Genomic DNA, 16,202 nt, shown 5'->3' on the forward strand with positions numbered 1-16,202 from the left:
ATGAGAAAATCTCCTCTAAAATAATTAGATTACTTCCATTAAGAACGGTATTCCTCTGTGACTTACTCAAGTTATTCAAATGCTTTAATGACTGAGGATCTTCTGTTAGCCTTCAAATTAATTCGTTCACACACTTCCTGGATTTTAGCCCAACGTTACTAACAGTCACTTCTTTCTCTGTTTGCAGTGGGAGAGGACATCACTCTAGTAGTGCCTGGCAGACTCATGAATGACTTTAGATTTTACCTGTCTGAGAGGCTTTTGTGGATAAGGTGTAATGAAACCAATGTGGTTGTTAAAAGTAGGAATAACCCTTAATTGATCTTTTGTTGCAATCACTCCTCATGGTTTAATTTAATCTCAATGGGTGTTTGCCATGGAGGACAGCACACGTTATGCCAGACAATGTTTGACTATTTGAAATTAAGGATGTTTTTTGTGATTGGTCTTCTTACGGAGTTGGCCTGCGAGTTAAACCCACCCATCTGGCAACTCAAAAACTCATAACGCATTTGATATGCCAAAATTCCAATCTACAAAAGGCTCTTTTATACTCTCTGCGGGTGTGAATCATCCACTGTGCTTCTGTCTACACTCTTCTGATAGTGTGTGTGTGTGGGTTCAAGGGATATTTGTACTCGCTGTCACAGGCTCTGATCATGTTTGCCTTCATCGCAGGTTGCTTATTATCCACAGGACAGACTTTCAGCAAAACTTTATCCAATGTCTGAGGAGAAAATCTAACCAGATCAATACGACAGCTGCTAGATTATTTACTCATCTCAGTGTTCAGTGTGACATAGTTCCATTTCCTTCACCAGTACAGAGGTACCCTAATGTTATGTGATCACAGACAGACAGACAGACAGACAGACGGTTTATTATGCAGTATTGATTATGTATGAGCCCTGAAACTGATAAAAAAAAAAAAAAAAAAAAAAAATAAACAGGTTATTGGACAAGTCAAATATAACTTCATCAAGAAATACTATTGTTGTTTAATAATTAAAATTGAGTATAAAAAAAACTACAAAGATTTACACTTAAAAATCCAATAATGTATTTTTTCCCCTTTTACCACCAATCACTTGCTACAATAGAGTGAACTAACTCTGATTTATTTTTATCTTTCAGGTCATTAATTTTCCAGTTGTTTTAGTCTCGGCTCACATCTAATCATTAATCGAGGCCAGGGTTAGGCAACATCTTTTTTTTCAGAGGGCCATACGGACTTAAATAAAGTAAGCAAAGGGCCAAACATTGGACAATAAAATTTAAACATGAAACACATAGTGCTGAATTATGTTAAACTACATGAATTTGGTAGAAATTACAGATTGCTTCACAGTAGGCCATTTGACAGCCCAGAAGGCCGGGGGCCTTGTTTTTAAAAAAAAGAAAAAAAAGAAAAGAACTTTCTTGACTTTTTTTAGAATATGCGAATTTGTACTGCATGTGCAAAACTTACATGGTTATTGCCAAAATTGCATGGGATTAGCATAAACCGGGCATGTCTGTAAAGGGGACACTCGTAGACCCATAGACCCCTATTTGTAGAGCTGTATAGTAACGAAGTAGAACTACTTCACTACTTTACTTAAGTACTAAAAGGCTGTATCTGTACTCTACTCAGTATTTTTTTTTTCTCCTACTTCCACTTTTACTTGAGTACATATTTTCGATCAATGAACATTTTTTATGTGCTGCATAGTTACTCGTTACTGTTACTATTCCTCACGCTACGGAGACTGTGTAGGTTACAGTGTGTGTATGTTAGTTACGTACGCTAATTACGTAAGAAATCCCAGAGATCGTGTTGTGTTTCTTTTCATTACAGTCGCCTGTTCAGAAATCAGAGACGATGTAAGTTTGTACTCTTTCTATTTAGCCATTGTTGCAGCAGATGAAGCTATTCCTGAGTAGTTTGAGTCTGCAGTGAGTCCTGAATGTTAACCGTTTGACCCTGTGATGTGAAGCTGCTAGTTTAGCTGGATGTTGCTAGCTTGCTAACTTTCCTGTTCATCACACATGTTACTAGCTAGTGTGTGATACGTTTTTTGGGGCTTTAATTTTTACTGTGCTGGAGAGGATGTTCATTTTACTTGCACAGTGTGATAATTGTACATTATATTTCAGTATTTGTTAATATAATATTTAATATTAGTTAATTCCTTTGGCTACAGCCTTAGGTTAAACCTTTGAAATAATATAAACAATATGATGTTCAAACTTTTGACTGCTTTCTTGAATAACTAAATAACACAATTCTTGTACTTTTACTTTCAGTACTTGAGTAGTAGATTTTCAAATAAACTACTTGCAATACTTAAGTACAAAACATGTTGAATACTTTAGTACTTCCACTTAAGTGTGGTGCTTAAAGAGCACTTCTACTTCTACTCAAGTCACTTTTTGGATAGAGCACTTGTACTTTTACTCAAGTATGGGTCTCTAGTACTTTATACACGTCTGCCTATTTGTATTCAGATATTCTGGGGTATGATGGATCCCTTTTGACAGGGGCCATGCCAGTTTTTCTCTCTCCAAAATGTAGAGCGTTATTTAGCCCCCTTCCCGACGAGCTAGCTTTTTTTTTAATATATATATATATATATATATATATATATATATATATATATATATATATATACACACACACACACACACACACACACACACACACACACACACACACACACACACACACTTTTCAGTTTCAGGCTCTTTAGGGTATGGACTATGTCGTTTTTGTTTTGGTAATAAGTCTATGTGGTGGTCGGCTCAATGAACAGCTTCTGGGGGTGAAAACAGTTGCATAATCATACAGCAAACAAGTGAAAAATTAATCCCTTAACTTTTCCCCTCATCATGCGAATCTTAATGATTTCAACTCATACTCATCTTTTCCTTCATTAACACTTTTCATTTAGGTAATGATGTAGATTTGATATATGCTTTAAATCAATCTGCAATCAGCACAGTCTTGGCTACTGACAAGATTCAGTCTTTCTTCAGTCAGGCGGCAGGCTGTCTATAAATACTGGAGGATATCACTTCTCTTGATTATTCAATTTAAATCTATGGAGCCGTTTCCAATCATGGAACTGAAGGGTATCAATGATGTGGGGATGCCCTCTATTTGAAAAGTTCCTCCCTGAGTTATGATTAAAACATTTTGCATTCACTCAAAATCCCCGCTGAAAATGCAGGTGGTATTTCTGGAGCAGACTGCCTGCTCCCAAAAGAAATAAGTGAAAGAGTTTTCAAAGTGATCTTTTTACCTTGTGTCGTTGAAAATTCATTCCGTTACACTTGGACCCAGAGTCTCCAGAGGGAGAGATTTACCCATTCAAAGTCGTGTTGGTGTGTTTTTAAATATACTAAATAGCTGATCTTGCTATCAGCTCTAAGATATGTCATACATTTCTGTTAATTGCTATCCATGTTGTTTTTTTACTTAAATGTCATCATCTTTTTTTTTCTTGGGTTTTTGGAAAAAAAATAGGTCCAAATAAGTAACACCGCTCTCACCTGGGAGTGGCCTTTGATGTGTGATTGACAGTAATTAGTCCAATTAAACGGTGACTTTGTGACTTCATTTGTTGTGCAAGGAGAAACTTGTGTGCATGTGTGTAGGGAGCTTATTCCAAGTGTGCATTTTTGATAAACAATTGCTCTTGATGTGTGAGTTTATTGTGAGTCATTATGAGAGCTTCACAATTGAATGCTCTCAACGAGACGTAGCAGCGGTAGGAAATGTTGGGTTTGCATTAGCAGTAACTTAATAGGGCTCTGATACGGAGAGCGGTGTTTACTGCACCATGGAACTAAGGAGCTCAATCACAGTTACAGAAAAGACAGACAATTCAATTAATTACTTTCTAATAATCTAGTTATATTTTTGTGTGTGTGTGTGCCTCAGAGAGTTTGGGGACATCACTGATGATACCGTCAGCTTAGAGTGCAGATTGGGGCAGGCACATTCAGCATGACAAGAGCAGAATTATGATAATCATAGTAGATTTATCAACAACATATGAGTGCTTTGCATACACCGAAAGTGTAGAGTGACACACATACACACACACACACACACACACACTTTCACAACTTTAGCTGCATACACTCTTCTTTGCGGGGACGTTGCGGATTTGTGCTGACTCAGTGGCAATTTCCCAGATGAATGCCTAGACTATGATCAATGAGCCGACATGACAGGTAGAACCAAACCAGGGAAAAAAAATCATTTTCAAAGAAAGATACTGCCATTTCATACATGATCTGTTGCCTTAATCGGGTGTTAGAGCAGTAAAGATAAAGACAGCCTTGTTGGCTTTAATCAGTAACACGCTGCATCATCTCTCTAAGTGACATTTTAGTGGCCGGTTTAAAGTTTGAACTTTGTAAGTTTTAAACGACAGACCTTACTGCCTAAATGCATCATCCCTGCAGGTTTTAGTGAAACTGGATCAGTGGAGTGTGTCATATTGATAATATCTTAGACAGTTAGTGTCATTTATAAGGATGGAAAGGTTGGCAAGTTTATCTTCAATTGCCCATACAGTGTAGATAACTGACTTTTTAAAAGCTGCAATGTTCTAGGACTGGAGTGACCAGCTAGTGTGGTGCATATAACCACAATTTTAAAATTAAAGTGGAACAATTAGTTGATCTATCAAGTAGTCAGACATAGGGTCGGAACGGGTCAGAAAATGTCCAAGGGAAGTTAAAGGTCCAATATGTAATACTGACAGCTAGTGTTTTTTAGAATAGTTACTCCAGTACTAATTCAAAATATTGGAGAGAGTTGTCTCCCCCGCCCCCTCCTCCCCAGACTCGATATTCACGTTGGTTGCCAGGCTGAGACCGCAGCATCCACAACAATGTTGCTGGACGCCTGTCTCACATAGCCAGACGTTACTCCACAGCACAGCGGAGTAGCTAAAGTTAGATGCTAGTCTCACATAGCCAGACATTACTCCACAGCACAGCGGAGTAGCTAACGTTAGATGTTAGTCTCACATAGCCAGACATTACTCCACAGCACAGCGGAGTAGCTAACGTTACATGCTAGTCTCACATAGCCAGACATTACTCCACAGCACAGCGGAGTAGCTAACGTTAGATGCTAGTCTCACATAGCCAGACATTACTCCATAGCACAGCGGAGTAGCTCACGTTAGATGCTAGTCTCACATAGCCAGACATTACTACACAGCACAGCGGAGTAGCTAACGTTAGATGCTAGTCTCACATAGCCAGACATTACTACACAGCACAGCGGAGTAGCTAACGTTAGATGCTGGCTATATTGACAGTCATAAAAGCCCGTGCTCACGCAGAGCTCTGTACCCAACTGACAGACACACTTTTTCATCTTAGAATTACTGTAGGAACCGCTAAAAACACAACAACCTCGCCGTCCTCTCCACCCAACTGACAGACACACTTCCTCCGCTTAGTATTATGGCAGGAACCACTAAAACGCCACAACCTCGCCGTCCTCTCCACCTGACGGACAGACACATTTCCTCGGCTTAGATTTACGGTGGGAACCGCTAAAAATAACACTGACGTTAGCTACCTTGCCGTCCTCGCCACCCGACTGAACACACTTCGTTGCCTTAGAATTACGGCAACAATCACTAAACACACTGCAAACTCACGGTCCTCTCTTCCTGATTTACAGCCCCCCTCTCTTGGCTTAAAATAACTCACCGTTGTCGGCTACAGCTGCTGAACAGGCTACACGTTGTAAACAGCCGTGGCCCGCTTGCCTGGTCCTCCGGTAACGTTAGCAGTTAGGTGCCGTTAGCCAGGACCAGTCGGGATCACTTTACTGGCTGTCTCAATTGTTTTCAAATGTAACCAACTCGGGTACTCTATATAATTCAATGTGAGTACACGAATGTTGAAATGACATAAAATGCCCGTCCCTAGTAGCTGTGATAAATTAGCCTGAAGCTAATGCTTAGCTACCTGTTCAGGAGGAAATTAGCCAACTCTTTGTCCTTTTGGGCTCTAAGCTGTCTCCATCTTTCAAATACATCTCCAATATTTACCAGGGGTTTGTTACGTCTCTGGTCACGCAACTGTTAGAAACATGCTATTTTTTTTTTTTAAGTTAGTAGTTTATCTCCCTTGATCCCGTTTGTTTGTTTGCTGCTTTCATGGCTGTGCTAACGTTACAGCTGTAGCGCGCTGGGTTTATGTGTTTACAGGTATATCTGGCAACCCGGCCTGGCTGTCAAACTGGGCAGTTGATAACAACACACAGATCAAAACACAAACCCATTACGTCACGGAACGGAAATTTCAAAAGGAGAAAATACTGGCATTAGCATTGTTGTCAGAAAAGACTGTATTTTAACTTGGCTTGTTTCCTTGTTGCATTGGGGTCATTTTTAGATTTATTACAGTAAATATATTACATATTGGACCTTTTAAGATTGGGAATTTTTAATAGGGAACTTATTTGGGGAGAAATACACATAAAAAGAAATATAGGTCTTATGGTGTGTTTTGGTAAATGTATGCCCATTTAATTGAATTGTAACCATGCCAACCCATATGACCATGTAGGTCGTTTGTTCCTACCCTTTAATATGACCTACAGGAGTGTTTTTCTGAAGCCATCGCCCTCACTGGCAGCAGATCAGTACCTCATACCTAAACGTACCAGTCACAGTTAACGTAGTGAAGAGGGTGCAGTTTGGTTAGGTTTAGGCAATAAAAGTACTTGGTTAGGTTTAAGAAAAAAATTGTGGTTAGGGTTAAAATAAGTACCTTTGTTACGTAACTTCAGTTCCATACATAAGGCCTACCATATGGGCCAGGGCAGGGATTTTATGGTGGCCGCCTCCTCAGTTTCTCCTTATTCCCCTCAAAAAATGATGTGCTCTGCAGCCACAGTGGCCTTGATGCCCCGCCGCACTGCTCCAGCTGATTTCACCGTTTTCTCCTCTGTCCTTTTGTGTCAAGTGTCTTTTGTTGGGACAAAGACAGAAATATGCATATTCTTTTCGTCAGATATATAAAGCCACACGTACGCCTGGTTCTGTTTTATAAATCACACACATACACAAGCCTCGTTTCCACTCCCGTAGTTCGCCATGAATGGATGTAGAAATGCCCCTAAATTCCTTATCCTGAAATACACTTTTGTTTTAGTTTTTTTAGTGTGGTATCGAATTGGGTATTGCAAATCATGTAATTTTACTGGTCTCGGTACCGACTACCGTCGTCCCTAAAAGCTATATTGAATAGGTAACTTATAACTATAGTAGCCCAGAAGTTTACATACAATATACGTTTGTCCCATATTTGGTCGATTTCACACTAAGCCTCAAAACAATCAATAAAACTTTCAGTAGGTGACATTTTGAATTACTGAATGCCAGATGTACCGATAATGTGTTGGAATCAATCAATCAATCAGTTCAACTTTATTTGTATAGCACTTTAAAACCGCCAAAGTAGAACAAAGTGTTGTACAGAAGAATACATAAAAGACATAAATAAAAGAAATAAAATCATTAGAAAGTGGAAATAGAGGCAATCTTGCAAAAAATAATATAATTAATGAAAACTGGTAATTCATTGACTGTTTTAATGTCACAGAAAGGTCTATGTCTATTTTGTCAGAACAGATACATTGTGCATGATGGAGCAGAGCAGATGACTTTTGTTTAACATGAACATTATTTAGAGAGTGCTGTCTTTCCATCACTTTTGTTCTTTCCCTCTTGTTTTCATTGATAAAAGCCACTGATGTTGCCACCACCATGCTTGACCACTGGCCCTGCTAAGCAACAGCATGCCTCTTCTGAGTTGTCCAGGTGGTGAATGGCGATGGTTCTTTACATTGTACTTTGTTCTTTGCCCTCCAAACAGAGGGAGTTGAGGCCAAAAAGTTCTATTTTGGTCTCATCTGACCACATCACCTTCTTCCAGGCCTCTTCTGAGTTGTCCAGGTGGTGAATGGCGCGGGCCTGTACATGTTTCTTCTTGAGCAGGGGACCTTTGTGTAGTGTGTTACCAACCGCTTTCTTTTGTAACTGTGGTCCCAGCTGCCTTCAGTTGATTCATCAGTTCCCCCTTGTGGTTTTGGGATGATTCTTCACCGTTCGCATGATCGGGGACACCCCACGAGGCAAGATCTTGTGTGGAGGCCCAGACCGAGGGAGGTTGGCGGAGGTGTGGTGCTTCTTCCATTTCAAGTTGCTTTCCGCCTTGTGCAGATCAACAATCTTGTCTGGTAACAGCAGATTCTTCCTGACAGCTCGATGGGCTGGCCTCTGGCTCCAGAATACCCAGGGGTCAAATACTGTGTTTCCTCATCAGATGGTTATCAATTTTAATAAATTCATATGTTGAGAGCTGTCATGTTAAAATTGGCTACATTGCTCTGTGAAAACTGGTAATTCATTGACTGTTTTAATGTCGTGTTGCAGAACAGATACATTGTGGTGGAGAAAGATGGAACCTGTGCAGAGAAAACCAGTCTACAGCCATGATAGGCAGCTCTGGGAGACCGTACGGACAGAACTGTGCTTTAAGCTATATGCTAACGCCAGCACACTAACAAGCTCACAATGGCCATGTTAACATGTTGATGGTGCTAGATGAAAAGTTAGAGGATCACCAGAGTAATTACAATTCATCCTGAGGGGAACATGAATATGTGTACCAACTCTCGTGGCCATCCTTCCAATAGTTGCCGAGACATTTGACGTGAAACCATCATGGTGGCACTAGAGCAGGGGTTTTCAAAGTCTGACGCTGTGTTATTGAAGGACATGAAGGACAATGATATCCAGTTTAAGTCACAACGAATCTAAAAATGTATGTAATCTACCATGTCTGTGTTCAGATGACTGACGAATTTTGACATAAATTAGGTAAATCAGACTCCAAGAGCTTTAAATAGGACTTAATACCCTCCATGAGCTTTGTGTCAAAGCCACCGCTGCTCCAACTGCTGACGGCCTAATTTTGTTTTTTTTAATAAAAGGAAAAATACACTGCTTTGAATGTTCTTTTCTTCATTAATGCGTTTACTGTGTTAATGGACTGAGGATGGGGGTATGATTCGGTATTTGGTTTCGGATTCGGCATAATCTTGACCAGTGGATTCGGTATTCGGCCAAACCCCAAAAATCTGGATTCGGTGCATCCCTTATGAATACTGACCTGTAGCCAGTGTTCATTCCTCCCAAGTATTTGTTGCACTTTTGAGATCAAAAGCACTCTAAAAAGTATAAAGAAATCCCTTCACTTAAGGTTACTAAAATCCACCTAATTTCCCCAAAATGATTGAGGCCATGTCCTTGGCGTCCTCCGTAATAACTACGGCCCTGCATGTCTCTTGCATCTTTGAATAAGACAAAAAAGAGATCTCTTCAAATTTGTTTGACTCTTTACTTAAATCGCACGGTCCGGGATAAATAATTCCCATAGCAGTCTTGGACGACGTTTTTATAAATAATTGTGTTGATATCTGCGTACCGCAGCAGGAAGAGATGTCTCACGCCAGATCATTTTGTTAATGTTTGAAGGCTGTTTGGTCACAGTCTACTCCCCATTAAAAACACTGCAGGGAGAAAAGGATAAACCGCAGATTAGAGAATGAAGATGTGTTAGTCCTTCCAAAGAGTAAGCACATGACTCCGACAGATGAGAAAAGTCAGCAGACTGGTTTTAGCAGTCCGAGACGCCATCCTGTGTCCTGGAAGCCAACACACTGGGTCTCACTTTTTCGAATCAGTGGCAAACAATGCATAGCTTACTTAAACTTGCAGATGCAGGCAACGTTGTTAACCTTTTGGTCATTTATTTGGAGCCACTGCAATACAGCAGTTCCTATGAATGGGAAAAGATTGGGAGGAATAAAATATGGACAAATATGATGAGCCTGATCTCAATCGTGTCTTCTTCCCTCTAAAGGGAAAGAGTGATGCTGTCTGTGTCACAGGCACATCTTCTGGTGACAGAAGAGAACAGTCTGATGTCAAGACTTTGAGAACAAACGGGTGTCATTGTGCAGAAGTTTCATACAGCACCCTATTAAAGATAAAATGGAGAAAACACCTTGGGGAATTGAAGCCCCCGACCAACAGTTTCTGATACCAGACGATGTGACAGGAGCAGTATAGTGTCATTTGTGTTGGTTGTTCACTGTATCAGTATGTCCTACTCTCAGGTTTTGTTCATATTGACTCACAACACTTACCAGGAGAACGGGTTATGAACTTCTACTTGCTTGCTGAGTATATATTTTGAGAGACAACTACTGCATAACTGTAATCCTCCCTTGTATTCATTTCTTGCAGGAATAGTTTGACAGTTAGGGAAATATTCCTTTTCGGTTACTGGCCGAGACTTGGATGAGAAGATTGCAACAAGTCCTGCAAACCAAACGACAATATAGGGCATTTGTTCCTAGCATCGAAAACAACCCACGGGAGCTTTTTATAAATCAGCCCACCTAGCGGTGGCAGGAAGTACCACTTTATATGTGAAACCACGGAACATAGCGGTCTCGGTTTTAAACACGTCATTAACATTGTGAAACAGTCGCAGTTTGGTAAGCTTTAGGCACAAAAACGACTTGGTTATGTTTAGGCACCAACACTAATTAAGTTTAGAAAAGAATCTTGGTTTGGGTTAAAATCAGACGCTACTTCACTTCTGGTAACGCATGTGACCCAGAACGAGACGTAGCTCCATTATAGTTCCATTTAAAAAAAATTGCTGTTTGTGAATCAATCTCGGTGTCCTGGGTGATAATCCTGTGTTTGTCTGGCACTGTTCTACTTTGTCACCTTATTTTCTGCTTTGCTCCTGTCATAACTACTACAGCCACTAGGGGGTGCCACCATTATAAACGTAAGTAGGTGTCATAATTGCTGCTTGAACAATTCAACTTATGTTTGTGTTTCTCATGGGAAGGACAGTCTCAAAGATTGATTCCACTCTGTACAAAAACAACAAGTTGTTTTTACAGAAGGTCTGGCTCGGTCCAAAAGTAAAGTCTCTGACGGTTGCCTGGTAACCTATCGTTGATAACAAGACTCCAGGAAATCACTACACCCAACTAGGAAAAAGTCTGGCACATAACCCACCCTAAAATAACATGTCAAGCTGTTTTGAGGTGGAACTTTTCTTTTATTTTCCCTCCGGCACCGCTGCGAGACAACTCTCTTTTTTTGAGACCTGTATCGCTGTTAGAGCTCCTTCCATTTACTCTGCAGGACGTCCCACGGCTTGTCGTACCCTTTGTTGGTCATTTCCTTCACGAGTTCCTGATAAATTATGGTATTTCTTAGATTTTTGCTATCTAAAATAGCCGTTATATTTTGCTCGTTAATTAAATTCAAAAAGTCTCTTGTCTCGTCGTTCGTCCGCTTCCATCTGTCTTTGTTGACGCCTGTCATGTGTGCAAACAGAGTGGAAATACTGGGCGGAAATTAACTAGAACTTCTTCTTCGCTTTTGTGGTGGGTTGCAATCATAAAATGACCTTAAACTTAATCGCAATTCATTAATTTATTGGGCAAATAACGTTTCCATCAGCGTTTATCGCATAAGCCGTATATATCGATCAAGAGAAAATCCGATGAGACCGAACGTATTTCCTTTTGAGTCGATATTCATGAAATTCAATCGAATTTTACTGTTTCCATAAGGCATTTTTCGTTCGATATCACTTAATTCGGATAAAAACGTGTGGATGGAAACATAGCTAGTGAGCTCTAGAGGTGCTGGAGTAGGATTTTGTTCTCGTTGGACGAAGTCAAGCTAGCTGTTCCCCATTTCCAGTCTTTATGCTAAGCTAAGCTAAGCATCTCCTCATATTTAGTGTACAGACGTGAGAGGGGTATACATCTTCTCAGAAAGAAAGCAACCTTTAATTTCATTTTTTTTTTTCTTTTCTGTAAGAGTTCCCTTTTCTCTCCTTATCGTTTGTGTTTCTGACGTTCTTTCTGACTTTTCTCAGGTCTCATCGTGGGGTCCTTGATGGTGTGCTGGCTTCCCAACCAGATTCGTCGTCTTATGGTGGCTGCCGTGCCCAAATCCGACTGGACTATTACCTTCTTCCGGAGCTACATCACTCTCCATCCTGTGGGCGACTGCTTCTTCTACCTCAGCTCCGTGCTCAACCCGTTCCTCTACAACCTCTCCTCCAGGCAGTTCAGGGAGGTTTTTGTCCAGGTGCTGCGGTGCCGCCTCACCATCGAACACGTCAACAAGCGCACCGTGCGCAGTGCCCACCCTGCCTCCGCGCGCTCCCTCCAGCCGCTATTGAAGTCGTTTCGTCGCAACAGGGCCGGCCACCCAACCCTCGCAGAAGGGAAAACTCATCCCACCCTTACAACCATTCAGAGTCAAAGTGACTCAGGAGTGGCTTCAAATAGTCTTAGCCTGACTGAAGAGTCTGATTTAATTCTCCAAACAAAGACAGATGTACCATCGGAGAGTGAAGTATAATGTGCTGTACAATTTAATGCAACAAAAGTGAACAGTAAAAACAAGTGAGGGATGCTTGTGCTTTGCCATCAGAAACCAATAAAGAGATACTCCTTATACACAGTAAACACAGTACAAAGTGTTAATTCTGGAATTTCACTAACAGATCACGATCAGCTGACAATTTGGCACAATAACAAGCTTCATGGGACTCCTTAAGTATGAAATAGTTATCAAGTCAGAAAGTGATAAACACAAAAAGCTCAAATATTCAGTTAGCATGAAGACCCTTGCCTGGGTCCAGACCTTTTGAATCCACCCACATCACCCAGTTGACTGATTTGTCTGGCATTGTGACATGAAGTGGCGGTTTGTCGATTGACAAACGATCGACCCAATGAGCGCCGCTGGGGTACTAACGATCGACCCAATCAGCACAAGGGGTGGCACTAACGCTGTTTAAAGCGTTGTCAAGCTGTGTTTACATAGACAGCATGTCTTTCAATATCTCCCAACATCATAGTTTGTTGTTGTTCCACTAAAGGAAAACTTTGCCAATCCTCAACCAGCTCTATGTTATACTGTATTAGTACATGCAGGTGGAAAAGTCTGCGTTGCGTTAACCAGCAGACCCCCGCCAGTGAGTAAAGGGGTTTTTACACTAGACGCATCCAAGGTGGCCATCGTGACGTCAAAATGACGTAATATCCATGCCGGTGCGCCCGATTTATGGCGCACGAGCCGAGGTCGCGCACGGCTCTTTTTTTTTTTTTCAGCGGCGCGCAACAAAGCGGAAACAGGAGGCCTGAACGAGTTCACCGACAACCGGATGCCAGGACTCTGAGTGACTGCAAGTCTCTCTGGGTAAACTTACTGGGTTAAGATGGGTTCTTTTATGGCGAATGAAAGGCTCGATCCGACAAAGTAGGTCATCCAATCAAATCGAAGCATTGACACTGTTTACCTTTTGTCTTCTTCTTCTAGTCCGTAGAAAGAGCAGCATCGGTAGCCTTTGCTCATTAGTGCCACCGCTGTTCAGGAGAAAACCGCAGCTACCGTCGCGAGCACCAGCGCGGGTATAAATGGTCACGGCGATCCCATGACGTCACATTTGTACGCGCCAGCTGGGCTGCGTCTAGTATATAAGACGTTTAAGTGGGGAGCTGAGGGCGCGCAGGCAACACGGAGGGACACACCGTTTATCTGCACACACTGCCCACACTGCAATGACACAAAGCTGGTTGAAAATTGGCAGAATTTCACTTAAAAACAACGGCAAAACCAGTATGTTGGATTGGTTTACCATCATTGTGGAATACTGATTGGTTAGGAAAAAATTTAATCCTGGTCCGCGAGAAATAAAAAAAAATTGTTTAGAGTGGAGGCAATGTCATACTGAAGCGTAACGAGTTGATAATTCTGTCTGATTATCAGGCAATGAAGACCCACAGCTTGAGTTAAAGGCAGTGGAGTTTGTGACCACTAGGGGTGCTATGGAGCACTGTTTTGGTGTGCGGGTCTTACAATGTTTGCATCTCGTGGGCAAACATCACATGACATGTATACACTCATTAATACAACACATTTATATCTTGTTGACTGCAGAGGGTGAACTTGCAAATGTGCATCCAATTAGCTCCCAGGAACAGCAGTGAGCTGTAAGGCGATTTTGGCTTAGTGGCCACAGTTGGAATAGCAGGTCACATGACGTGCACTGGCCCAATAATACTTGCCTATACACATTCATTACAAAAGCAAAGACTGTAAAATGATAATTACAATACTCCAGAATCACTCTTTATATCATCAGAATTTGAGCCTTTAGGTTCATCAAATTTCAAAAGTCAGGAAGAGCAGTAAATAAGTAAATAATTTCAGGAAACCAGCAAGAAGTCATTATGCTCAATGGGCCAAAAAGTGCAGCAGCCCGAGTAAGTTAATAACTTTTCCAGTGTATGCACCCAGTGAGCAACTTTCACTGGAATGAACTGTGGTTTTCTATGCCTTAAATAACCAATCCCATGTCCCAATGGTGTAAATGTCTCCATGTGCATGAGGTTAATATGTTAACTGACAAAAAATAAAGAAGTAATTGTATCCTGCATGATGTTGTTGGAGAGTTCATTCATTAAACACTGTAAGAGTGACAATGTGACAACAACTTTTCCAAATTAGATGAATACGTTGTTCATCCATGCCCATGGAAGCATTTTCTGATCTGACCCCCTTATCAGCAGGACAACATCATGGGTGCCTTCCAAAACACATTTCCAATGCAAAGCGGAGGGGTCTTGAATCAGCCTGAAAGGGTTCAATTAGCAACAATGACCGGCTCACTCTATATTATCACGCTTATTACACAGTTTATTATGCACGGCTACTCATACAGAGGTTACCTGCTGATAACGCCTGCTTCCCGCTCGGGACAGACTTTACCACTGATGAGCACGGCTCTCCGGTGGAAGCCAGGTCTCCCTGGTGAGTGAGCTAACCATGGAGCTAACTAAGGCTCGGTTTGCACTGTTGCCATTAGCGCTGTTAGCGATCCCCATTTCCTCCACCCTCTCTCTGCCTTTCTGACGTGCTGTTCAGCGGCATGAGCACAAATATTGATTTGAAAACGATTTTATTCATTTAAAAATTGTCCGCTGGAGTCTATGAACAGAACTCCATCCGTGGCATCGGTCTGATATACTTAGGCCGGTTACACACTGCACGCGTCGCGCGAACTCGTCAGCCGCGTGGCGTGTCCGTTTATATTTCGGCTCCCATGTTAACAGGTTAGAGCTTACACACTACCGGCGTGACATGATGTTTGAAAGTCTAGGTTTTGACATCAATGTAGATATAAATGTAATTCAAAAGTTCAGAGAAAATATTATATAATATAAATATCATACAGAACGAAATATTCTGTAACATATTTTGCAGTCAATACTGCCGATGTGGTCTTGCTTTAATCAAATCAGTAGGCTATATATAAAGGGTAGTAGGATAGGCTACGATAACAACATGAGTGATGGTCCAACATCAGATAGGCTGTATAGGCTCTTTACAGCTACACAGACAGCCCACTTACTCATTTTTCAGAGTTTGAATCTGTCGGCACTATGCCCCGAGATCAGCCCTCCCTGTATCTAGCAGCAGGAGCAGCGCCGCGTCAGACACGCTTCTGGTGTGTAGGACACAGAAAAATCCACGCAGCTCAGAAACGCCACGCTCGCGAGACGCGTGCAGTGTGTAACCGGCCTTAGCAACGGTCTGTTATACAGAAATAGCACACCGTAAAATTCCGGCATTGACAAATCCGAATCAGGTATTCAACAAGGCTTGTAATAAGATAAACATACTATAATATGAACCTGGGGGCCATCTTAGAACAATCTGTTATTTTTAGTTATTTTCAGGTTTTCAGTTATCTTAATACCGTACATCCATGACATGCAAGCTACTGTATGTGATGTCCTGCGGCTTCATGCTGTTCCACCCACTGCCAGCTGGTGGCACTAAAGCCAGGAACTTAGCAATGCATTAGCAAAGATTGGGCAGAAGATGACAGTTAGCTGGTATAGACATAGATGTTAGCAATGTAGATCTCAAAAATCTCCAAATGTTTGTTAGACCTCAAGGACACACACACAAAACTCCACAGGGCACCTTAAATGTTCAGGGCACCTCCAAACCAACCACTGCAAAGCAACTGAATATTACATTTTGATTGGCATTACCAACTTC

General features: G+C 41.4%; 1 protein-coding gene across 1 annotated transcript in view; it reads left to right on the forward strand.

The window, feature by feature from the left end:
• gpr39 (G protein-coupled receptor 39) overlaps positions 1-14,572 on the forward strand; it is a 37,499-nt gene extending 22,927 nt beyond the window's left edge. The window contains exon 2 of the mRNA XM_028592143.1: positions 11,998-14,572. Coding sequence (XP_028447944.1) covers positions 11,998-12,488 — 491 coding nt within the window. The 3' untranslated portion in view covers positions 12,489-14,572. The remainder of the gene's footprint in view (positions 1-11,997) is intronic.
• The last annotated feature ends 1,630 nt before the right edge of the window (positions 14,573-16,202 follow it).

The sequence above is a fragment of the Perca flavescens genome, chromosome 11, assembly GCF_004354835.1.
Source record: "Perca flavescens isolate YP-PL-M2 chromosome 11, PFLA_1.0, whole genome shotgun sequence".
NCBI lineage: Eukaryota > Metazoa > Chordata > Actinopteri > Perciformes > Percidae > Perca > Perca flavescens.